Source organism: Myripristis murdjan, chromosome 19, assembly GCF_902150065.1.
Source record: "Myripristis murdjan chromosome 19, fMyrMur1.1, whole genome shotgun sequence".
NCBI lineage: Eukaryota > Metazoa > Chordata > Actinopteri > Holocentriformes > Holocentridae > Myripristis > Myripristis murdjan.
In genome coordinates, this window is record NC_043998.1 from 10,341,784 (window position 1) to 10,365,978 (window position 24,195).

At 43.6% G+C, this 24,195-nt stretch overlaps 2 protein-coding genes across 2 annotated transcripts; one reads left to right on the plus strand and one right to left on the minus strand.

Annotated features, from left to right (window-relative positions):
• Positions 1 to 647: 647 nt before the first annotated feature.
• LOC115377747 (ataxin-2-like protein) lies at positions 648 to 16,383 on the plus strand. The gene is made up of 23 exons (XM_030077732.1): positions 648 to 1,410; positions 2,565 to 2,604; positions 3,186 to 3,242; positions 4,824 to 4,895; positions 5,119 to 5,278; positions 5,466 to 5,587; positions 5,900 to 5,991; positions 7,889 to 8,137; positions 8,384 to 8,841; positions 8,948 to 9,034; positions 9,134 to 9,247; positions 9,455 to 9,535; positions 9,879 to 9,940; positions 10,881 to 11,227; positions 11,361 to 11,430; positions 11,933 to 12,067; positions 12,186 to 12,249; positions 13,011 to 13,192; positions 13,844 to 13,985; positions 14,301 to 14,410; positions 14,544 to 14,723; positions 15,166 to 15,340; positions 15,632 to 16,383. Exons 1-23 carry the CDS (start codon positions 1,286 to 1,288, stop codon positions 15,679 to 15,681), a joined length of 3,174 nt encoding a protein of 1,057 aa, XP_029933592.1. The 5' UTR covers positions 648 to 1,285; the 3' UTR covers positions 15,682 to 16,383.
• A 4-nt stretch (positions 16,384 to 16,387) lies between these two features.
• Positions 16,388 to 23,158, minus strand: adprh (ADP-ribosylarginine hydrolase). Its single transcript, XM_030077733.1, has 8 exons — positions 22,798 to 23,158; positions 22,096 to 22,210; positions 21,531 to 21,639; positions 21,173 to 21,271; positions 20,944 to 21,049; positions 19,991 to 20,257; positions 18,118 to 18,332; positions 16,388 to 17,129 (listed from the first exon to the last, which is right to left on the minus strand). The coding sequence occupies exons 1-8, from the start codon at positions 22,803 to 22,805 to the stop codon at positions 16,981 to 16,983; spliced, it is 1,068 nt and encodes a 355-aa protein (XP_029933593.1). The 5' UTR covers positions 22,806 to 23,158; the 3' UTR covers positions 16,388 to 16,980.
• Positions 23,159 to 24,195: the final 1,037 nt, after the last annotated feature.

Here is a 24,195-nt window from a genome sequence, read left to right on the forward strand (position 1 = left end):
CAGGAAGTAGCAGAGCTCTATAGACAACATTAGTAAAATCCATCTCCAATAAGCAACCTCAAGTAATACTTACCAATTTCTCTGAGAGAATATGGAAGAAGACGTTGTTTTCTTTTCACAGGCAGAAAAAAAATCCAAATTTATGCAACAGGAAAGGTCTTTGATAACGTTACAAAACGTCTACAACCATGGACGCAGAGTGGCTCTATGGAGGCGGCCATTGCTGTAATGCTTTAAAGCCGTAATAAACGATGTATACGCGCACTGATAAAGTTCATGATCATACAGTAATGCCACCCTCACATTGATGAATTTATAGAATGAAAAACAACAACAACAACAACAACCACCAAGAAACAATGAAATCATGGAGGAAAAAAACGATTCAAAAAGTTGGAAATATATTTCTCAAAGTAGCCTCAAACCCCTGATATTTTGAAAACGAAACATCATGGCTTGGTGTTTTGTTGTGATTGCCACGTGTACAATAAAAAAAAAACTTTCCCCCCGTTTGGCTCCGATATCAAGTAAGATAAATATTTACTAGTGTAGATAGAAAATCTCTTGTGTGCACGCGCTCACTAATAGGTCCACAGCGCACGCGCACGTCAACGCCCCCCCTCCCCCTCCCCCGCCCCCTCCCCAAGCCGGTTTCCAGTCAGTCGCGCGCGGATCGAGTGAACCTACCGAGAGGTGGTGACCGACCGCAGGTTTTTCTATTAGAAACCTAAAGAAAATACATTTCAAAAGCAACTGACAGTTACAATAAGACCTTATTTTTTACCCGAAAGGACGGCGGTACCGGAGATAAGTCCAGGCGAGCGAAAGAAGAAAGTAATCCCGAAGGAGAGCGCCCGAAGTGAGCTGGAGGATCCGATGCTAACGCTACTTAGCCTGCCTATGCTAAGCGCTCTCGTGTCATTCTAACGTTAACAGCCTTTTTGCTTTGACACAACAAAGCAAAGTAGTGGAGTAGACAGCCCTGAAAACTGAATACTAGCTGCATTTTATCTGAACATTGAGGTGTCCTGTCTTTAAATTTCGCTTGCTTCTTGTAGTTTACAAGCAAGGCCAAAAGAGACGGATATTCACTTAGCAAGATTAGCTACAGTTCAGTAGCCGGTCTGATTGAGGTTAACTGCACCGGCTTGGCGCTCATCGGGACAGTGTACTTGTGTTTCATAGCTAAAGTTAGCTGGCTCCGAAGCAACTTTAACATCCCGAGGTGTCAGTGTTTATAAGTTGGTTAGCTACATTTGATATAGTGAAAGCATAGTGCTTGGGGATGTTGAAACAACAACAACAGCCCGGCTCAGGCGGGCGCAAAACGTCAAACGGGACGTCGGGCCCCGGCGGCATGTCTTCCCCGGGCAGTGGGATCAACAACAGCAACAGAGCGCCGACTGGGAGGTGAGCAGCCCGGGGGTTCCTCTCAGGACAGTCCGGGGATTTTCCTCCGACTTTGAGGCCTACCGGTTAAAGGGATATGCACAAGTAGGCGTGTCTTAGAAATAGGACTTTTTCTTCTGCTCCTATGAAATTAGTTTACGACAGATTGACAGCATCCGCAAGCCAATCAGAGTGCACCAATTAAAACTGACGACGTTCTGTGACAAATAGGTGACATTGAAAAGGCGGGCCCACATGTTTGGTGGAAGCGCCAAGGAGCAAATCAACTGGCAGCATGTAGGAGCGAATATGTATCTGTCCAGTCAGCTGAATTTATTCATTTGTGGCCCATGAATGAATGTTCTGTAACAGCTAAACAATTATTAGTCATCAAAAATCACCGGATTTATGACGAGCACAGCTCTGACATGATCATGTGCATTGTCTGGGATTCTTGTCAGGTCCGTCTCTCAGTCTTTGTTTTGCATCCGTGTATGTGAACAGCAGTGACAACACATATGTTCAGCTTCAGCTAATCTTTATAAAGGGCATGGTTTAGTATATATGTTTGAACTTCCTCTTTACAATGAAGATGTTATGGTGGAGCCTTCAAAATGTAGTGATCAAGAGTTCAACACTTTTCCTACAGCACATTTCCTGCAGCTTTATACATTTACTACACCCTGTAATATTTAAATGTTCAGTTTTGTGAAAAAGAAAAAAAAAGTTCAAATCACATTGACCTTTTTCTGACCTGTGTGAGGTCAAAACTGAAACAAGAAATGCTGACTGACTGGTCGGTGTAAGTTAAGTGTGAATATGGGGAATGTGAGATAATAGAAAAAACAGCTATGCACTGTAGATGAAATATTTAATTACAGCAGGAATAATGTTTCACCAGCCAGTCATGCCTCTGTGAGCAGGTTGCCCTGAAAGCTAGAAACACAACAACAGGTATATCAGAGGTTTTGCATGTGACAAATCCTGCTGCAACTAGGGCTGAGGAATTAATGGGAATATCATCAAAGTCACAGTATGGCCAAGTGCAATATCCACATCACAGCTTATCCCCATTTCAAGCTCTAGCCATAACAGGCACTGAAAATGAGTTCTACATGTTTTTATTAAAAAGCAGACAAACATGTTGTAACTGTGCTGTCCATCTTGTCCATCAGGAATCGAAATTCTGTGAAGCCACCGTTCCAGTCATCTCCTGTGAGTATCATGAGATAGAAAGTAAAAGAATAAACAAGCACACAATGTACTGTACGCACTTTGTGAAACCAGGATGTGTGTCTTCATCTGTGTTTGCCCTGGCACTTGGAGTGGGATTTATCATTTCATTTGGTAGTAAATTTGTCATATTGCGTCAGTGTCCTGCAAAAACTAATCAATGTTGTTTGATTCAACTCCACACACTACAAAGAAAATGCAAATAATATGTTTTTGAAGCTGCTATAGCTTTGTTACAACTTTTTAGACATACCTGTCCCAACTTAAGAGATTGTTTTTTAATCCAAAGACCATGTTAGTTTTTCTGTTACTGATTTGGCAAATGTATTTGTTTATTTGCTCAATTGTTGTTGTGACACACTCCTATAATAAGAGGTCACAACATGCCGGTTCTACAATGGGCCAAATATTGTCAGTTAAGAGCGTATCAAGACTAATTCAGCATTGCCTTTTAAAACATATTGGCCAACATCAGTAGTCTCCATGTGGTGGCTTCTTGTTATGTCTGTGTGACACTGCCCATCTTGGTGGATCTGACTGGCATTTCTCTTTCCCATCTGTAGGTGTTTGAGGGTGTGTACAACAATGCCAGGATGCTACATTTCCTGACAGCTGTTGTGGTGAGTCATGTGCCCTCCTATTGATGTCATTCTCACTGCATAGTAATTTAGTGCTCATTACTCTGGAGAGCTGATGGATCACAACATTTCCTAGCCCTGCTTATTCACAAGCACAATACAAAATGAAAGTAAGATGTGAATTTAGCAATGCACCTAATCTGCTGTTTCCCTGTTGAGACACTGTGATGCCAAAAAAACTGGCTGTGCTGTGCAGCACTGAGTGTACTTACATTACACTTGATCCACAAATACTTTTCAAAGTTATTGATGTAAAGTGTGTGTGTGTGCGTGTGTGTGTGTGTGTGTGTGTGTGTGTGTGTGTGTGTGTGTGTGTGTGTGTGTTTGTGTTTGTGTGTGTGTGTGTTGGGGGGGGGCGTTCAAATATAATTAAAAAAATTATTTTCTAATATATATATTTTTTGGCCAGTTTTTATGTTGCCATGAATTAGGGCTGTGCCATATAATTTCGTTCATTATAATACCAGTATACGCAAAAAATATGTCATATAATGATATCAATGTCATAGCAGTGTGATGGCATGTTTCCACATTTGCATACCCTACCGCTGCTCAGCCTGTGGCATTTTCTCACCACATCAACAAAAATGGCTGAAAGCCAGAGCACCATCAGCCTTAGTTCAGTGTTTTCCACGCTGCCCAGGTATAATTTGACTCATTCTTGGTTTTGCCTTAGCTCCATTAGTTTCACATCACCCCCGTTACCCCCTCCCTTCGTTGTCACCATCATAATGTAAGCAGCACTTTTGTTTCCCCAGACACACAGCCTTAAACATGTGATTCATAGAGCTGGGTATCAACATTTGTTACCTTCATGGCACCTTAAATGCCTTGCTGCTACAGATTATTGGACAAAAGAAGTGCCATTCAATACCATGTTAGTTTTGACTGTTTTGACACGTAGTTAACAACAAACTGCCTCCAAACGCAGCTTATCTTACTGACATGAAAACCAAATTGCGGGTGAAGAAATCCAAGCCGTAAGTTGTGTTTTTTGCTGGCAGGTTTATCATACACACTGGTTAAGAATAAAGTCAACAGCGCGAACACAGAGACAGAGATAGAAAGAGGCAGGGTTGGGGCAAGCCGCTGTGTGTGCAGTGACAGTGTGTGCGTGTGTGAGTGAGTTCTGGAAGAACTTGAGCTTTAATCATTGAGATGGTGAAGATAGGTTGGACATGAGCATTGCTGTATGCAGACTCTGCCACAGAAATGTCAAGAAATGTGGTAATATGACTCAAAAAGCTATCTCATATTGCCCATATCAGGTTAAGATTACTCAGGAAAAAACACCAAATGTTTGTTGTTTTGATGGTTGGTTTCTATCTTTAGGCCTACAATAGATGTGGAAAGCTCAGAGTAAATTTGACTGATATGCTCATAATTGTTTTTGGAATTATGACTCATCTTTTGTTTTGTTGTTGTTATTAACTAATCTGAAAACACACAATACTGTGACACTGAATTGCAGAACTTACAGAATCACATTGGTTGTGGAATCATAATATGTATCGAATCCTGACTAAACAAGGTTTTTAAATGAAGTGGTCCTCTCTCTTTTAGGGTTCTACATGTGACATTAGAGTGAAGAATGGCAGTGTATATGAGGGCATATTCAAGACTCTCAGCTCCCGGGTAAGACACACAGGCTGACAATACAAGCACACACACCCCTCTATCATTTTACAAGGCACTGCTCGTTATTTTGTCATGGAGATACTGTTCTTCAGTCAGAGAAAACTGTGGCCTCTTCACTGGCTGGTTAAAAAGGAGTAGTTGTCTGATGTAGCCGGAATGCCTCCTTTTCAAGTTCATACAGTCATCAACTTGATGCTGCCCTGTGGTGTTTTGCCCTCAGTGCGAGTTGGCGGTGGATGCAGTCCACAAGCGCAGTGAGGAGGAGGGCTCAACGTCAGCTCCACCCCGGAGAGAGGAGATCACTGACACCATGATCTTCAGCCCCTCAGACCTGGTCACGATGATCTGCAGAGACGTTGACCTCAACTATGCCACCAGAGGTACAAACACACACTCACGGTGGGAGAATAGGAAATTAGCAAGTACAGATTTTCCACAGTTCCACGATGCTTTTGTGTTGATGACATATGATTCTTTCTGACTAGCAGGACGGGATCGTGGGAGTCGTGTGAAGTTTTTCGGTTAAGGTGTGAAGATTGGCTGCTAATGTGTCTCTGTTGTGTCTAGACTCCTTCACAGACACAGCCATCAGCTCCAGCCGTGTCAATGGAGAGCACAAAGAAAAAGTACTGCAGAGATGGGAGGGAGGTGACAGCAACGGGGAGAGTTATGACCTAGAGAATGATACAGTGAGTCCATGCATCTCTAAGGCCTGATTCAGACAGCAAGCCCAAATCTCTTTATTAAAAATGAAATGGTGTTTTAAATGACACACTGATTCAGAAAAGCTCATAAACACATGCAGCCCCTTAAACTAAAATATTTTGAATGGATATTCAAAATATGAATGGATATAAATGGCATAGGAGTTTCTACAATTCCAATCCACCATTTCAGCATGAATTAAATATATCTTGATTAAAACTATACCCTTTTAAAACATTAACCTTAATCAGAGCACTCAGTGAAACTAATAACTGTGGTCTCTTTTCTTTTTTCAGTCCAATGGCTGGGATGCCAATGAGATGTTCCGTTACAATGAAGTGAAATATGGAGTCACTTCAACATACGACTCCAGCCTCTCCATGTACACGTAAGTTCCCAAATGGATTCTGTACAGTTATTATTCCATTGTAATAAAGGTGTGCCCAGAGAAAAAGGCTGACTAAAGGGAATCTTACAAGTAATGATGTGGAGTGACATGAAAAACCTGTTTTCCCTGATTCATTCTCTAAATGTTTGCACATTTTTTTTTGTTTTTCTAGGTGTTTAACAAGAGAATTGCTGACGTTAAGTTTTAGCTTCTTTGCCAGGTTGCATCAAGATATACATATTTTAAGGTGTTGTAAGTTTGTTTCTGGCCATTTCTTTGTTGATCAAGACAGACGAATTAAATAGTGAAAATCAACTTTGTATGCATTTCATATTCCCTAGATGGCACTGATGTCCAGACATCTGCCACTGAGGGCCAACAGTATGCAGGTTTTCACCCCAACCAAAAAAGCTTAAAACAGCTTAAACCAGAGATGAGTGATTTATTATTGAGATGAGCTAGTGCACTGTTTTGTTGGAATGATCTACATGAGGATATAATGGCCTGGGCACCTGGGGCAACATGCATGTCTAAAGGCTGATTTATGCTTTTGCGTACGCGTAGCCTAGGAGGGTTTGCGTCATAAATGCGTCCCCGGTGGGCCCTCTGTGACCGCCACAGAGACTTGTCGCGCACCTCCCAAAAATTGTAACTACGCATTGGAACTGCACAGACCCAACGCAGACCTCAAGAGCTATGATTGGTCTCCCGAACTACATAATTTCCGGCATTTCGCCCCTCGGGCCTCACTGCCTGCTGTAGCACCACATTCCAGTAGTTTTCACCTTACTACTTTGCACCTTTTGTTTGTATTTATTTGCGCATTTCAATTATTTTGCACCTTGTTTTGCACTATTTGTTTGAGAAAATAAAACAAGTAAGTTATGTAAAAACTTTTATTTACGTTTATTTACAATGCCACAAATAAGGGTTTTGAAAAGGCTTGTTAGTGTAGGTAACAATATGATAATAATGTATCGGCGGGGGATTGCATAGCGTACTAGACCGTCAGGACGCAGAAGCATGAGAGGCACACACCATCTGTGGAGCAACTGTGTGCGCGTTGCGTCTAGTGTCCGCAGAACCATAAATCAGCCCAACCACTCATGTTGTGGAACGGCGCTGCAACCCTGCATAGAGGCCCCCAAGTGCATGTAATTATTGATTTCAAAATGCATATTTATTTGGTGTTATTCATGGTATTGAAAATTATTTTGTTGGCCTGGCCTATACAGTTCTAGGAGAAGCACTGCTATGAAGTCTCTACCTTACATCAGTCAATAACTTGATGTTTAAATTAAAGACAAATCAACAGAAGAGGCAGCAGTCGTGGCTTGCTCAACTTTCTTAACCCTATAAAGCCTGAACTATGAAAGCATTGGCCGAAAATTCCAATTTTTTGAAATTGAACCTTTTACATACGATTTTTCTGTTGTATCATATATGACAGTACTTGAAGTGCCAGTGGTATGGTCCAGGGTGAACAGGGGAAGTGTCCAAAGGTATACAACAGTATTTTGGTCAAGTACTGATTAAACTGAAACGGAATGTGTTATTTGATAACGTGTATCATATGTGATACAAATGGCTTTATAGGGTTAAAGCAATATACCTCAAGTTTCTTTACGTTGCAATACATCAAATCAAAGTGAAATTTACTATAGATGACATGTTTTGGACATTTTATCTTCTGAATGATGTGATAAAATTTTTAAAATTCACACCTTGTCCTGTCTGTTTTCATCATTGCCCCGGCAACAATTTTGGAAAGCTCTGTGTATTCTTTTACAAAGATGTTCTTTCCCTGGTTCCTGATTAAGTGCTTCTCTCTTTTCATTAAACTTCCTCATCACGCACACTCCATCTCACCCCTCTCTCTCTCTCTCTCTCTGCCCAGTGTGCCACTGGAGAGGGGCAGTTCAGAGGGCTATCGGCAGAGGGAGGCACGTGCTGCTCGCCTGGCCAGTGAGATTGAGTCAAGCCCACAGTATCGCCACCGTGTCAGCCTGGAAAATGAGGAGGGCAAGACTGAAGAGGAAAAGTATAGCGCTGTTGTGCGAGATGGTGCTGATCGTGAGAGGGGCCGAGAGAGCCCCCGGGACAGGGAGCGAGAGAGGGGCCGAGACAGCCCTGGAGCCAACAGCAGGTGAGCAAGGCTGTTCTTTGAGGTTTCGTTTGGCAGGTAGACAGCACAGAAATGACACTATATGTTGGTGAGTGAGTGCATGAAGGGTGGTGGCCATGAGAGAAAAACTGTCAAGGTTTTGTGAAGGCAATATCACCTTTTACTTTTTGCCTAAAAATTATTTGGATTTGTAAACAGCATTTTTATTTAGCTGTACAGTTTCTGTTTCATGGCTCCATGATTATATTATCCATCTTTCTCTGTCAGGGAGGGCAAGTACATTCCGTTACCCCAACGCCAGAGAGAGATGAACCGGGAACGGGACCGAGCTGACAGAGGTCCTGGTGGGCCTTCACCTCACAACCGACTAAGTGGAGGTTACCGCTCCACACCCCCTTCCTCCTCCTCCTCCTCCTCTCCCAGACCCCCCCTTCCCTCTGCTGCTGGGCCACAGGCTGGTGTCTCCCCTGCAGAACGAAGCAGCCCTCTGTCTGGCCGAGGCGGAGGCTTTGCTCCCCACCACCCACAGGGCAGCCCCAGCCCAGGACCTGGCTCCAGCCCTGCAAGCCCCTTCACCCCTGCCTCCCCTGGGGGTCCGGCCTCAGCAGCCTCTGCTTCAGCTGCCCAGTCCCCGGCCAGCCCCCCCGCCCCACATGGACACTCTGTCCCCCACTCCCACTCACTCCCACACTCGCTGTCTGATGCTGGCAGGCCTGTCAATGGAGGTGAGTGGAAAGTGTGTTAAAGATGTGTTTTACCAGGATATTAGCATGTAGCTCAAGCAGCATGAATTGGAATGGGAATAAGAGAACATTTTTCAATACCTTTCAGTGTCAGCTAGAACGTCTCCCAAAGCCCAAAGACCTCAACAGTCGAGCAAAACAGTCCGTACTTCAAACTCACACACTCAGTCAACAGGTACACGTGTTGTCACCAGCCTAGTGCTACTCTGAAATACTCTGTTATTAGAGAAATTAAACAAAAATCTAACCTCTTTTTTTTTTTTTCTCCTTCCAGCCACTCGCTCTCCTAAATCAGGCTCCTCCCAGGACACACCTTATTTGGACACATCATCTGTCTCTATGCCCACTCAGAAGACTTCTGGCCCCGCCCCTCTCTTCCCTGTAGATGGTATTACACCTTCCCTTGGCTCCTGTTTTAGTCAGACCTCCAGTCAAGTCAAAGCCAAACACTTTTTGTTCTGTAATAGAGTGAGCTCTGTCTTCTTGTAATTGGGGTCACGTTATAGGACAAAGTTACAGGAATTAAAGGTGGAATCCAGTGAAGCCCTGCGTTTAGAAAGTAATTAGTTCCCTATTTGTCTCTTCCTTTTCACAGTGAACGAAATCCTTAGCACAGCTGCAAAGGAACGCTCAGCCGAGAGCCCCAGCAGCACAGAGGACAGCAAGACTAGTAAAGGTGTGTGTGTGTGTGTGTGTGCGCGCGCGCAACTTGAAATTGGTACCAGCCAAACGCTGGAAAATTTTGGTGTTGCTCTGAAGTCTCTTAACTTAGACACATAATTCCACTTTGGTTTTTTTTATAATTCAGTTGATTGCCGAAATCTAGAATTCACTGGCCACTGTGCCCAGATGACCTAAGTATTTTATCCCCCCTTATTTTGTGTATGCACTGACAGCTGTTGCAGTTTTGTTGTTGACATTAAGCGTAGTCTGCAGTCAAAGCATTTTGCTACTGTTACTGGTTTTAATTTTAAGATGTCGCTTTTTTACCCATGCTTCATTTCTCTCCCCTCCTCTAGCTCCCTCAGTTCAGCAAAGGTCGCAGATTGAGGAGTTGCGGAAATTTGGCAAGGAATTCAGGGTAAGAGTTCAGCAGCCACTCCATGAAGCGTGAAAAAAGAAATCTGTTACCAATCAAGAAAGGGCAGTATCCTCAGTAACCGCTGGTGTTAGACTCCTCCACAGTAAAATTATATCTGTCCTCTCCATTTGGCTGTAGCCAGTCGTACATGTACCACATGCCTCTTCAAATGAACCCTCAAGTGTTTTTTGAATGTTTGGTTGGCTGACACGTTCTTTGCTGGTAATGCTCAGTCAAGACGGTGTCCTGCGGAAAATATTTCTCTGTGTAATTCCTTTTTCATGAAAACAGCTAAAAGGTAGGCTTCTCTGCGAGTTCAGGGTTGTAGAATGCAGCTGTTTTCATCGTGCGGTCAGTTGTGTGACCTTTTCAGTTGTGCAGTATTTTTTTGGTTCTGTGGTGCAAGGTTTTGTCACACCAAACAAAACCGAGGTTTTATTTGACAAACAAACCCTAGGCAAGTGTCTGACATTCTGACTCATAATTTTCCCTAAGGGAAAAATGCTAGTGTCAAAAATATACATATTTTTTTTCCAAAGTTATTTTAACTTTGTAGGCTATTTCTGATTAAGGCAGATCTATTATAGAATAGCAAATCTGTTCCAGCTCTACTCCTTGTGTACGTGGGCTCTGTTGTGTTCAGAATTACTACTGCCTGCACCTAAATCTCATATTGGTTTGTAAGCTGTGATGAATAGAAGTTGACCAGATATCACATTCAAGTAAACATTTGGCAATTAATGTTAAAATTGCATTAAAGTGGTCTATTAGCCCACAGATACAAAGCAGAAAAAGGCCCAGTTCAGACACTGACTTCTCTACCACTCATGGAGAATGTGAGTCTGGTCGTGGAATTACATTTATCTGTTTGTTAAACCTCCATTCCCTGCCTCTGTTCTCTCCCTTCTCTCTGGTCCCTCCACCTGTCTTGACCTCCCAGCTCCAGCCAAGTGGAGGCAATTCTAGTTCTCCCAGCTCCCCAGCAGCAGCAACTCCTCCTGCTCCAAGTGAGATCACCCAAGCCAGCCCAAAACCATCATCATCTGACGCTCAACCAGCCTCAGAGGCTAAACCCCAGCCCCCAGCTGCCAGTCCTTCCCAGCCCCAGCCCTCACCAGCCCCTGCTGAGGAGCCAACCAAGGACACCAGCACTGCACCAAACACCACAGCTGCCAGCACAGGACCCATTTCAGACCGGCAGTCACCAGCTGCCCCTCAGCCTGCCAGGACCCCAGGAAGTGAGGAAGTCAGGTCGGAGACAACGGAGCGAACGGAAGGAGTGGCTGAGTGAGTTATCAAAAAGGATTTGAGAGTTGTTTTTGTAAACAGATTGAGTGCACTTACTCCTTATTCCTTGAGTGTGATGTATTATGCATGTTATGGTGTGACTCCAGTCGTTTTCTTTGATATATTTTCTCAGCCAAGTGAAGAAGTCAACGCTAAACCCCAACGCTAAAGAGTTCAACCCTATCAAACCTCAAATGCCTATGGTAAGCCAACGAATTCCTGTCAAAATCTGGTCATTTAAAAAGGTTGCCTTAAATATTCATTACTTTAGTTAAAGCCAGTGTAGAGGATAGTTGATGTAAGCAGAACATATGACAGCATTCTTAAACAGGCTTGGAAAGACTGGAAACATGAAAATTGTTCCTGGTTAATTGAATTATTTGGTTGTTTTCCATATAGAGAAATTTGCCCAAATTTATGGAAAATGCATCATTCCCAACAATTACCATTGCACATATTTTGTAATTGTTTACTCTGTCAATTGATTTTATTTGTTGTGAAGAAAAATCAGCAGATTTAGAGTTTCGGCCTTGTTTACAGTCATATTGCCCTGCCAGTATGAGCGCACATTGAAATTGGGCCAAAATCTCCATTGAAGAGACAGCAAAGGAAAATAATGCGGTTTTGAAATACGAAAGGTGTAGAAACCATGGTAGTTATTTCATTGAGATGCTGATGTATCTAACTCTCTGTGTTGTCTTACAGTCAAAGCCCAACACTGCCCCCACACCACCTCGTCCCACTCCTCCAAGCCCAGTGGTCCTTCAGCACCCAGGGGGGCAGGGACCTCTCTACAATGGTCCCTACCTCTCCTATGTCTCACAGATCCACTCTGTGCAGGTACACAAGATACATATTATTAAGCAGTTCAAATCCAAGTTTTGATTAATTTGCTTACATGCTCTGCAGCTGCTGTTTTTAATGTTGATTTTTTTTCCCCTGTTAATCTGTTTCCCAGCCCCCTCCAATGTACCAGTATACCATGTCCACAGTCAACCAGGGAAAGTACACTAGGACCAAAAGTGAGTGTGTTGTGCCACTGTCCAATGCCGCATGTTTCTTCTTTGTTTTTGTTTTCTTAGCATTTTGTGTATAGAATCTAAAATGAAATGTCCAGTCAACTCTTTAAATTCTCAAGATCAATCCTATAAAAGTATTGATATAATGAAAACATCTCACAGAAGCTGGGCTCTGTCCAGATTTTCACACATAGAGCTGAGTCTAATTCCAGTTGAGTTACACTGAGATAACTTGGGTAGGTCTGCAACTGATGATTACTTTAATTGTTGATTAATTTATTGATTATTTTTTAAATTGATCATGTAGTTTATAGTGTCAGAAGTAAAGACACATGCCCATGGGAAGTTAGCAGAGCATCAGCCAAAATACCTAAAGTATTGATTTAATGATGTGAATGGAAAAATTAATCAAATCTTAGTGAGCTTAGGGAAACTGTAATCGGCAGATATTTGGGTTTTTTATTTGATAGATGATCAAAACAATTAATAGATTATCAAAGTATCAATTTTCTGCCAGTTGATCAATCGTTTCAGTACGAGACTGAGGAGAACTCCCACATCATGTTGCTATTCTTAGAGGGGCATTGAATACCAGCTGGCCTATCAGACAGATAAGCCATAACTGGCACAACAATGCAATGCTGTTCATTAAAAAAAAATCTGACAAACTCTTTATATCTCTTATGTTTTGAAATGTCCAGTATACAGTTTGATATTTTTTAGGCCTTTGAAGTCCTGGTGTCTTAATTCCACTCCTCCCTCAGGCTCAGTTGTCGCACCACGCTCTGATCATGGTACGTCAGCGCCTCCCATGCTGCAGGCTGCCGCATCTGCTGCTGGAGCCCCCCTGGTGGCGTCGCCCTACCCTCAGTCCTACCTGCAGTACAACCCGCAGCAGTACAGTCAGCAGCAGGTCATCCAGGCCATGACACCTTACCCTGGACAGGTAGGATCAGTGGACAGGGGCGATAAGGATCTGTTGTCTCTTGGAGTGTTTAAAAAAAAAAAATATATATATATATATATATATATCAAGGCACTGCTTAATATGTAAACAGGTAGCTCACAAACCTACAACTGCTTCGTGCATGTATAACTTCAATTATGTTGCCCGGTGAACCTTATGCTGGGTTCTTAGGGCTAATAATAGTATCCGATTACTGCCTAAACCCTCCTTTGATAATTAAACCTTTATATTCCCGAATTCTTAAACATTCCAACATTTACTGTGGAAGCTTGCTTAAATTTGAGTCACATTTCAGCCCTTTATTCACTGGCTGGATTTCCCACACAAATTAGCTATACTGCAGTCGTGGCAAAGGAAAGGGAGACCCATTGTCATTTACACAGGGACCGGATCATGTTAGGTCAAAATGAAAGGTCACAGTGGAGCGATTTTAATGAAGGTGTAAACAGAGAGAAGGGGCAGTTTTTTAACTTTGAGAGCTCATTATTCAGTACTGAAGTGAACAAGAGAGGAAGTTAATAACAGGCACTTGAGGTAATTAAGCTCCTTTGTCTCCCCCCTGCATTTAAGAAAGTAATGAGATGTTGAAAATTGCTTGATATGTCTCTTGTTCTCTTCCCCTCTGGTCAGCCTGTGTACCCCATGCTGCAGGGAGGTGCCAGGATGATAGGTCAAGGTGGGGCTCCCCACCCTCAGGCCCTGGGACCTCCAGGAGGCCCTCAGTTCCCTGCACAGGGAGACGGACCTCAGGGCCCACAGCAGGGTATCTATGGTGAGTAGCACTAACGCCAAATATATGGGTAATGAATGTATATATGATGCTGACAGCTTTGTTTTAATTAGCTTTACGTTAATACCTTTTTAATGCAAACCATAAAGTTTAAAAATTGCCTTGTTCTTAAAGAAAGAACATGGCAAGCATATCATGACATGTTACATGTTATTCATTTTGTTGAATTAAGGCATCTCAGAAATTGCATGATCCAATTGCTCTCAAGAAATAAACAGTAAAATAAACACATATTGACCTGCCAGGGCCTTGATAAAATGTGGCTTATTAAAAAAACATAATTTCTTCTCTCCGTAGCCCCCCAGTCTTTCTCCCACCACTCAGGTGCAGTGCATCAGCCGCAGCCCTCCAGCACCCCTACAGGGAACCAGCCCCCACCCCAACACGCTGCCCCTAGCCCCGGACAGGTAAGACACACCTGCAGGAATGCCACAATTTCCAAAAGTACACCAGAGCAGACAGTGGAATAAAACACCGCTTTTCTGATCCGTTTTAACCCTCTATTGTTGTCTTTTTGACGGCGTGCTGTCTCCTCTTCAGAACGCCCAGTCGGGCCCACAGCCCCAGTCCTTGTACCACTCAGGTCCCCTGTCAGCACCCACTCCCCCCAACATGCCGCCAGGCCACACGTCTCCACAGGGCTCCTACCCCATCCAGGGCTACAGCATCCACGGCCACCAGGGCATCCCACACACATACCCTCTGGGTCAGCTAGCACAGGTGTGGATCCAGCTGCCTTTTTTTATAATATATATATAGAAGTGACCTTGCTGTTTTTCAGAAATGCCAGTGTGGCACAGCAATGCCATCATTTCATGTCTTCAGTGTTTTTACCATGTTGAGTTATTTTATTCATTCACTCTTTTTAGCTTATCTTGTGTTATGAATACTGTAGCCTGTATGATTAAAAACAGTTAAAATTATAGTTAGGTCATTAGTGTCATGTAGACAGAAGAATAATCTGTTAAACCCGTTGAAATACACAAATGTTGCTGTTTATGCTCGCTGTGCACTGTCACTTAATGTGCATTTTAACTAATTGGAACCAGCCCTCAGAAAACTTGCAGTGCATCGCTAATTGGAAAACTTATTTATTTTTTTGATCAGTGCTGCTTAATTACTTTCTGACTTGATGTGGCTTGTCCTCCTCCTGGCTCCTCAGGCCCATGTACAGGGGGCCATGTCGGGTCCCCACCACTCGGGGAGCCACGGTCAGCCCCAGTTAGTGATGCTGCAGCCGCCTCCACCCCAGCAGGGCCCAGGCTCAGTGCCCCAGCACCCACAGCACGGACCCCAGCAAGGAGCACACCAACACTTCTACATAGGACATCCACAAGGTACAGGGCTTAATGTCTGAGAGTAACCACAGCCCCACCAAGGAAAATGTCTTGCCTTCATATCACCATTAAAAGTGAATCTGAAACTTTTGGGTTAAGGGGCACTATTTGTAGATATAATGACACAGAAAGTGCATACAATTACAGTTATTTTCATCATTTTGCTGATCTTGTTATCCACAGTAGGCAGTGTCGAGTAAGACACTTGGCGACATTAGTCACACATCAGTAATAATAGCATGTTGATTGTGTTGCAATGTTTTAAGTGTGGGCTTTTTTTTCTTCACACAGCAATGCAGGTACAAACACACCCCTCGCCCTTCCATCCTCCTGGAAACTAAAGTCCTCTGGTCCCCACCCACCCCATCCCTGCCCCTTGGAACAAGCCTGAACATCTCCATAGAGTCCTGGATGTGAGGCCCAAACTGGATGTGACCCACAAAAACAAAAGACTTACAGGATAGTACAGGGGAGAGAGGAGGACAAAACGTCACATGGCACCTTATTTGTCTGCTGTATCAGTACAACTTCAATTTCAGCCCCAAACGAAGAGGACCACAAGACTTGAGATGCTTTTGATGAAGGTGGAAGACAGCATCGTCCAATCCTGGCTGTCATCCAGCTCTCCACTCCATCTCCCTCCCTTGTAAAGACTTAAGGCACCATGCTGGAGAAGCAAAAGCGAGGCTGAATAAAAGGAGACACGACACTTTATCTTCCAACATTGTGTTTTTAGCCTTGTGGGTTTAAGTACCATAAAACAAATGGGAAATACAAACTGACGCGGGATTTTTGTGAATTCAGAGCATGTGTCCCCAAGGAATAAAGAACACACGGCTTGAAAGGAGGGAATAGAAGAGGAGAGGGGATTTTTAGCAGTTTTTTTGTTTGTTTGTTTTTTTTTTAACTTGATCCGGTAGTTAAAACCCACCCCCTTTGCCCTTCTTCTCTCCTGTAGGGAAATATAAATAATAATAAAAGAAAACACAAAAAAATTATTAAAACAACAATGACCAAAAAATAAAGTTTTCAACTTAACTACAGGGCTTTGTTTGCTTGATTTATTGCATTAATTCTGCTTCTCCAGATTACTTTTTTTTTTACGTTATGTTTTTGCTCTGCACTGCGTGAAGTAACAGTAAACAAATACAATGAGACAAATTAATTTGTTTCATTAGACAATAACAAGGCTGCATTTCATTTGACACGCACTAAACGTTAGCTCATAAATCAGTTTGACAGAAAATGAATAATTATCCCCTTGGGTGCTTTTTGTACCAGTTTCACATTTTCATTAAGTATGAATCATTGGGCTCAGTAGTACAGCTCTACACCTGCAGTCGACATGGTCACCAGGGGGACCCCTCCTCTCACACCAGTCTCACTCCCAGTATCACGAGTCCCTGTTGAGGCAGTGGAAATCGCTGTTCTCTGGGTTAGTGGGACACTCTGGTCCCCCTCAGGCTAGCATGGCAGCGCGTTTTCTACTACATGACAGCACTCTAGATCAATGTACTACCGAGCTCACCACCTACTTCTATGTCAGTGTGTCAGAGTGTGTGGCCCAGATTCCCCTCAGCGCGACAGGCATGTGACAAACTGAGACACCCTGGCAAGCGCAGCAGACTGCGCCGGTCTTTTCAGTGTGACAGGGCGTAGAGTTTCTCGGCACTGCGCTCCAGACGCTCCCGGTACTCCAGGTTGGCATAGTTGCCCTCAGGAACCCCTTGGGTGCCATAGAGGAGACCCCAGCAGCAGCAGGCGATCACGGCGGTGCTGTCACTGTCGCCTGTGGACGGAGAGAGAGAGGCACACAGCTGGGGAGGAGAAAAGCATGAACAGAAGGGTGGAAGTCCTGTGGCGAAGCAGACTTTCTCAATGTCATAGACTGAAATGGGTATTTTGCAGCTGTTTTGGATTCAGCAAATTGACATGTCACACTGTTACTAATATGGTAAATACCTTTATTCATGATTATGGCTTTAAGAAGTCAAACTTAGGCTTAAGTTTTATTCAACACCTGTCTATATGATCAAACACCAGTTGTAGGTTGGTGGCTCACTTTGTGTCCCGTGGCATTAAAGTCAGACAATTCTTGCTGGTTGATCCCACTGCCACCTAGTGCTGAAACTATTTGTTGATTAACTGATTGATTAATCAACCTAAAATTGATCATACATCCATTGTTTTAGCCATTTATCAAGCATAAACAAAATGCTGGTTACTGCTTCACTAATATTAATATTTGCTTACTTTTCTTTGCTTCATATCATTATAAATTAACACTGGCAGGTTTTGGGTGTCGGTCAAATATGCAAATTTAATACATTGCTTTGGGCTCTGGTAGCACTCTGGTTCATCGCTGACATCCTTCAGGCTTGATCGCACACTCACATTTAATAGCTCCTCCTGATTCCATGACAACTGACTCAAATTCAACATAAACAAGATGATTACATTTCCCTGGGTTTATCTCGCCCTCTGTTCAAAAGCCTGCTCGCTGAATAGCAGTTGTATAAAACATTTGTTTTCTGTATATTTCATCTGTGCAGCCTCTACAAGGTTGCTGCCGTCGCCTTGACGATGACAGATGAAGACCAATTTCAGTTCTGACTAAATTCCCACATGGCGAAGGGTCAGAGAGCAAGTGTTTTCAGTCTTAATGAGGTAGAAGTATTGGGGGGGAAAAAACACCTGACTGGAAAGGGAGCGTGGCAGAGGCATTAATTAAGATGAAGCCACAAAAAAAACATCTAGTTGTCATTTTGATCTCTAACCTCCATGGAAGCCAGCCCTGCTCATCAGCTCCTCCCAGTTTGAGCCCGACCCCAGCAAGGCATCCAGGGCGATCATTGGAGCATCGTGGCCACTTCGTCCCGCCCAGCCAGACAGGCTGAAGCTCTTATAAGCCTCGTCTCTCTCAGCCGGGCCATAAGAGGAGGGCCAAACCACGGGGCCCACCCCATTGGAGATGCCCCTTAAGTCCAGGTACCTTGAAACAGAGAGAGAGCAATCAATAACCTTATCTGTATCAATTATCTAAAGTGAAAGAAGCAATATGCCATTCCAAGGTCCACAGGAAATCCTGTCATCATTAGGCCAGCAGCATCAGCTCAGCTATTAGCCTACCAACGGTTAGGGTGGAAATTGAGTGAGATACAGTGAAGATAAGCTGCAGTCACATATTGCATTCAAGTCACACCAAACTTACCCTAAAAACAAGCTTCCGACTGGGAAAAACAGTTCATGTCAGCATACTTGTAATTACAAGTAGGACATGCATAGGCATGTTATCTCCCACGTGGCATCATGGAATCCAGAAATAAATCAAAACTGGCTGTAAGCACAACAGGGAATACACTCATGTCGGCAGCCCAAGGCAATAATAATCAAAATGATCAGATATATTCAAACTAATACAACCAACTCTACTTTTAAAATGTGAGCCGCGGTTTGTGGTTAATTTTCAATCTGAGAGCAAAGATGATTCTGGCTGTTTTGATATGTTACTCAAATGAACACTTCCAAATTGTATAAACAAAATCTGATGCTGTTTCTCGTGCTTCCTCTGATGTGACGTGAACGCAGCAGCAGTTTTCCAGGGCGGTGTTGTGTTTGTGCATGTCCGTTCAGTTTGTCTGGGACATGACCTTCTACTGCTGAGCCTTGTGGAAGTGTTGTGAGCCCACCGACCATCTGTGATGGGACGCAGGCTGGTGAATGACGCTCATGTTCTCACCCCTCCCTCGTTTCCTCCAACATCTGAGCCGTTTCTTCAAAGAATTCACCCAACCTTAATATTACATAGTTATAGTACTGTGGTGCTGTATCATATCATATCATACAGCTTAACTTGTAGTACAGTATTCACATTCTGTATATTGGTAAATACATATTTTGGAGATTGATAAACACACACTTTGTCTGATTAAAGTCACAATGAAATGACAAATGACTTTCTACATACCTAATACTCTGTCATAATAAAAAATAATCAAAATGCCACACTTTTACTTCCAGGAAAATGGCGTATTTAGGTGGGTACTTCATCACACACCAGTAGGTGTACATAAAAATGACAGCCAATAAAAACCCACCTTCCATGACATATAACTTTAAAACTTTAAAAGCAGGAACATGGTGTGGTGGTGCATTTTCGGGTATTCACCACCAAAAACACAGTTTCCTTTTCCTGTGGGATTTTGGCTACATCCTGTTGGCTGAAATGTGTTCATTCTGGAAAGCCTGTTGGCCGCCACTCAGGGCATTATATCTTAAGATCCTTTTAAAATCATAAATATGTCAAATACCAACATCAAGATGCCATCAAGATGCCATCAAAATGCCGTTTCCCTGTGACTTTCAGCAGACAAACCCAGGTATGTCATCGATTTGTGTGTCAATACTCTTGTCATCATGAGCACCAGCTTGGAAAAAATGATGATGTCTGTGCTAAGGTCACTCTATTGAACCAGATCTGACAATGACATTTTAGAACAAATTTTATACGACTATCTGTTGCCCTTAACACTGGCACAAGTTAATAGATCATTGTTGCTGGAGCCTCGGATCTGAATGCAACATGACAGCCTGACCTACAGAGCTGATCCTGCCTGTGGCTGGTCATCTCATGACTTTTGCTGTTCATACCACTGCCACTTGTCGCAGAAGTAGCCCCAGTCTCTCTCCGTCTCCTCGACAGCGAAGCCGCGGCCCTGAACAAAAAGCTTGGCTATAGGACAGGCCTCGTTGATCAGGCCCAGACCCCAGGTGGTGACTGGCCGGCGCTGCACGGCATACGAGGTGAAGAGGGCTGATGCTACGGCTCCCAGGAAACCGGTGGGGTGAGGGTGGGTCATCCTGCCTGTCTCCACGGCAACCGCCACCAACGACAACAGCTGGTCGGGCTTTGGATACCTGTTGAGGCCAAGATATGAGAGTCATGCCATGCTGCTCCAGGTAGGTGAAGGATGTTTCTATTGAAGCTCCCTCCATGGCAAACCTGACATTTATCATGTGGATGAGAAATATCCTCAAGCAGTTAGAGCTCTATCCTGTTGTGTGCACCGTAATTACTTTTCTTTATTACTTTACAGACTCCACATAATGTTTTTTACTTGTAGTGATGCTGGAAGGTTGTTTTAAGCCTTGAACTGTTGGTTGCCTACTCACAAAATATTTCAAGCTTATTTCCACGGTTGAGTCACAGTCACTCCTCTGCCAGACATGCACAAATTTGATCTTTTGCATTTTTTTTAAAAAAAAGTGCATTTTCCTCTGCTCACCCCTGAATCACTCTAAAAGATTACTGCAAACACCAGCACTGTCACGAAAATCTTTTGTCATATTCTATCATATTACATAGGAACTTTTATCAGCGTCATCACTTCGCTCTTTGAATCCCACAATTTCGGTTATTGCTCAAAACAATAATAGTAAATACAGATACCCAGAGACATTCATGCAAAAAAGCCATAGTATGGGGTTAGGGATGATTGGAAAGCAATGATCATACCGATAGAGGGCACAGACAAAACACAGAAGAAAGAGAATGCAAAAGTTAGGCTGCATTAAATGTGCTTGTTCTACTGTAAGTGTCTCACCTCAGGCCGATGCACATGGATCTCATGGCCGCTCCGCAGCCCGTCCCCTCCGGGTTATAGGGCACTCTGAATCCCCCCTCCTCCCCTGGCCTCAGCTGGGACACGCCTGAAAGGGAGAGGGTGTAGGGCTTCTGTGTCTCCACTCATGCATGTGATGTGAGTGAAACAGGAAGGAAGGCATTAAGATTGAAGCCATCAGTAGCGACTAGTATCTCTCTCTCTCTCTCACCCAAAATGCTTGAGGGCCCTGGTTTCCTCCCCTCCATGTCTTTCATCCCCTCGACGTAGCGGCTGGCCACCTCGTGCAGCAGCTCATCCCCTGCCTTCCCTATGAGCGAGACGAGGAAACATTAACACACAGATCCAGGCACAGTAAAGCCCAACTTGAATTCCTACTATCTTCTTTTCCCTTCTGCAGTCTGACACAGGGTTGAAATAAATCAGCAGATAAAGCCATCAACTTAACCTTTACTTTTGGCTCATGAGGAGGAGGGCTCCATTTGTCACTGTAAGGCCTCTCTATAACAAGATCAAGTATCCAATCAACCCCCTGTACTGAAACTGGAACAATGTGACTTTATCCTCACCAGTCGCCAGTCCCTCAGCCGTTGCCAGATGCAGAACAGTGTCATCGCTCACCGGCCAATCAGGGAGGTGGACCTTGATGTTCTTCAGCCCACCAAGCTCCTTTAGCTCCTGTCAGAACGGAGAGGGCAATAAGTCACATTGCTATGTATCTGTTGTGAGATCCAGCTTTTAAATATTATCTTAGATTAATCACGAACCAACTGACCTGACTTGTACTAAATGTTCAGAGCTTAAGACTGAGCCAGAGTCTCTGAACATTTCCATGTGAAGAACGCCGAAACATTTACACAGTAGACAATGTCTGATAACAGTTGGTCCTTGGAGACGATATCAGTGAAGTCAGTGATGATTTACTAGAGAGCTGCATGACTCTCTAGACTGTAGGTGGAGAGCTGGCAATGAAATCTATGCTCAGCAGTCATCCATATAAATTCTTTCACTGCGCTAACCACTTGTGAATGAAATAGTGGCGAAGTTAAACTATTACTCATTTCGCTGGGCCCCTGAAGCTCAGGTAGCATATGAGTAGTCTGACCTCTATTTCGAAGTTGTTCCCACACTGACCTGATGAATGGCTGGCCCTGACTCGTTGTACTCCCACAGCTGGTTCCTGTAGCCCAGAGCATCACCCACCCCGCTCAGCAGCATGGCTGCCTTATAATCTTCCACTGTGGCAAGGCTGATGGGAGAGAAGGCACAGTCAGACCTCTGGTACTCATTTAACAAATTTATAACACCTTTTTCCGGTGCAATAAAGAAAGATGGGCATTTTTTTTATTGCAGAAAATCATGGATCTCTGCTGCAACAAAGTGATACTAGTTTGCTTATTGGCCTACAGTAAGTTTCACAACAAACCAGAATAATTGGTTGCAATTGGATATGAATATTTTATGAACCTCACTACTTCTGTCAACAAGGGTTAATTGTGTCCGCTTAACAGGCGACTCACAAGTAGGCATAACATTTATCATATGCAATGCTGCACAATTTTACTTTGTCCAAATGAATGACATTTACATAATGCAAATATATATTTTTTGGCGACTTTGGCAGATTTTAAACACAGGCCTATCTCACAGTTCAAAACACGCTATAAGATGACAGATAAGACGTCTTTTGCAACAGACGTGATATTCATGTGAATCCAAACATCGATAAGTGAATCTCCCCGAGCATAAGGCTACTACCCAAGCATGGCCTCGCACGGTGGGCTCATTTAGTATCGACCAGAGAGGAAGCCACTCTCCACGCAGACGCAGCCTCACCGATCCATCGCTGCGCGTCTCTCCACAAGTCAGGCTTCACCAGGCGGCCACACGCACACGCTGACACCGGGGCTGTAGAGCGGGGCTTTCCTCCTCTGGTGCACACCGAGCTCCGTCCCCCAGCTCGCAGCTCTGCAGACAGGGCCGACAAACACGACCGTAACAAGTTGCTGCGGACACTTTTAACTCCAGGCCCAACAGGCAGGCGGCAGCTCCTCGAAAATGTGTCGGCCAAAGTTAGCACAGCAGCAACCCAAATTTAGTAACTTGCTCTTCAGCTGCCGGGATGGACACATTACCGGCCAAGTGGTCAATCTTCCCTCAAAACCAGTATAATCATTGACGCTTTCCAAGCACTCTCCCTGTTGTTTCATGCAGTTGCAACACAAATTTCTGTCTGTTTCTGGGCGCTTGCAGAGAGAGGAGTGGATAAAATGTAATATGTTGCAACGTAGTGCCAAACTGTGTTATTTTGTAAAATTAGAAATGAATAGACAGATGCATGGTTAGATAAATAGATGGCTGGATGTATTGTATTTAACCATTACTCATTTTGGAAGTAACTAACTCTTAGTGAATTATTAATTACTAGAGGATGATTTTATTCCTCTAGAGGGAATTTGACCTGGTTCATGGTGACACATCAGAGAGTTACACAATGAAGGGCTGACACATTTGATGCAGCACAAAACATTGCAGGACCTCTCACAGTGATGTAGCCTGGATTAAACCCACTGAAGCTCAGCTTGGCCAACCTTACATTTGCAAAATAGATTTAGCCTGGCTTGGGTATATCTTTATGAGGTAAATTTGTGGTGTATCATTGTATTAAATGAAAGTAACTTACCTGCAAATATGTTTTGTTCAGAAGCAAAGCATAAATAAAGGCTTTCTGTTAATATAATTGATTTTTGTGATTTTCTGGTTGTTTGCTTTGGGATCACTGACTGAAGGTCATAGTTTACTCTCGTTTTGATGTACTGCTGTATGACTGACATCACATGTGGGGCAGACAATATGTAATCTATGCCAGTGCATTAAATATTCAGTATGAATTCAAACTCAAACGCTTAAATTAATGTGGCAGCACTGGCATGGTTGTTATCGGCAGTGAGACGGGTAGTGAGCGGAGCAGTGGTTCAGTGTAAGTGGGGTCATACAGTCATGGTGAGGCTAAGAAAGGGACCAACTCGAGGCTGCTGTGAGGCATCGCTTATGCAAAACAAAGTGACAAGGAGCGGCTGCTGCAGCAAGGTCACGGATGAGCAAAAGCACAACTGGGCAGAGAAACAACAACAGATGCATAAATGACAGAAGATTCTTTTCAGTTTCAACCAGGAAGACAGCATCTGATTTTTTACTCCCATGTGATCCAGATCTGATTTTTTTTTTCTTTGC

Bases quoted from the DNA above. Each gene is read 5' to 3' on its own strand.
- LOC115377747 (XM_030077732.1), top strand. From the start codon at position 1,286: ATGTTGAAACAACAACAACAGCCCGGCTCAGGCGGGCGCAAAACGTCA. The intron at 3,243-4,823 runs GTGAGTCATGTG...TCTCTCTTTTAG, and splicing joins ATTTCCTGACAGCTGTTGTG to GGTTCTACATGTGACATTAG. The intron at 9,248-9,454 runs GTATTACACCTT...TCCTTTTCACAG, and splicing joins CCCTCTCTTCCCTGTAGATG to TGAACGAAATCCTTAGCACA.
- adprh (XM_030077733.1), bottom strand. The intron at 21,272-21,530 runs GTGAGGATAAAG...TCTCGCTCATAG, and splicing joins GGCTGAGGGACTGGCGACTG to GGAAGGCAGGGGATGAGCTG. The intron at 21,050-21,172 runs GTGAGAGAGAGA...TCTCCCTTTCAG, and splicing joins AGGGCCCTCAAGCATTTTGG to GCGTGTCCCAGCTGAGGCCA.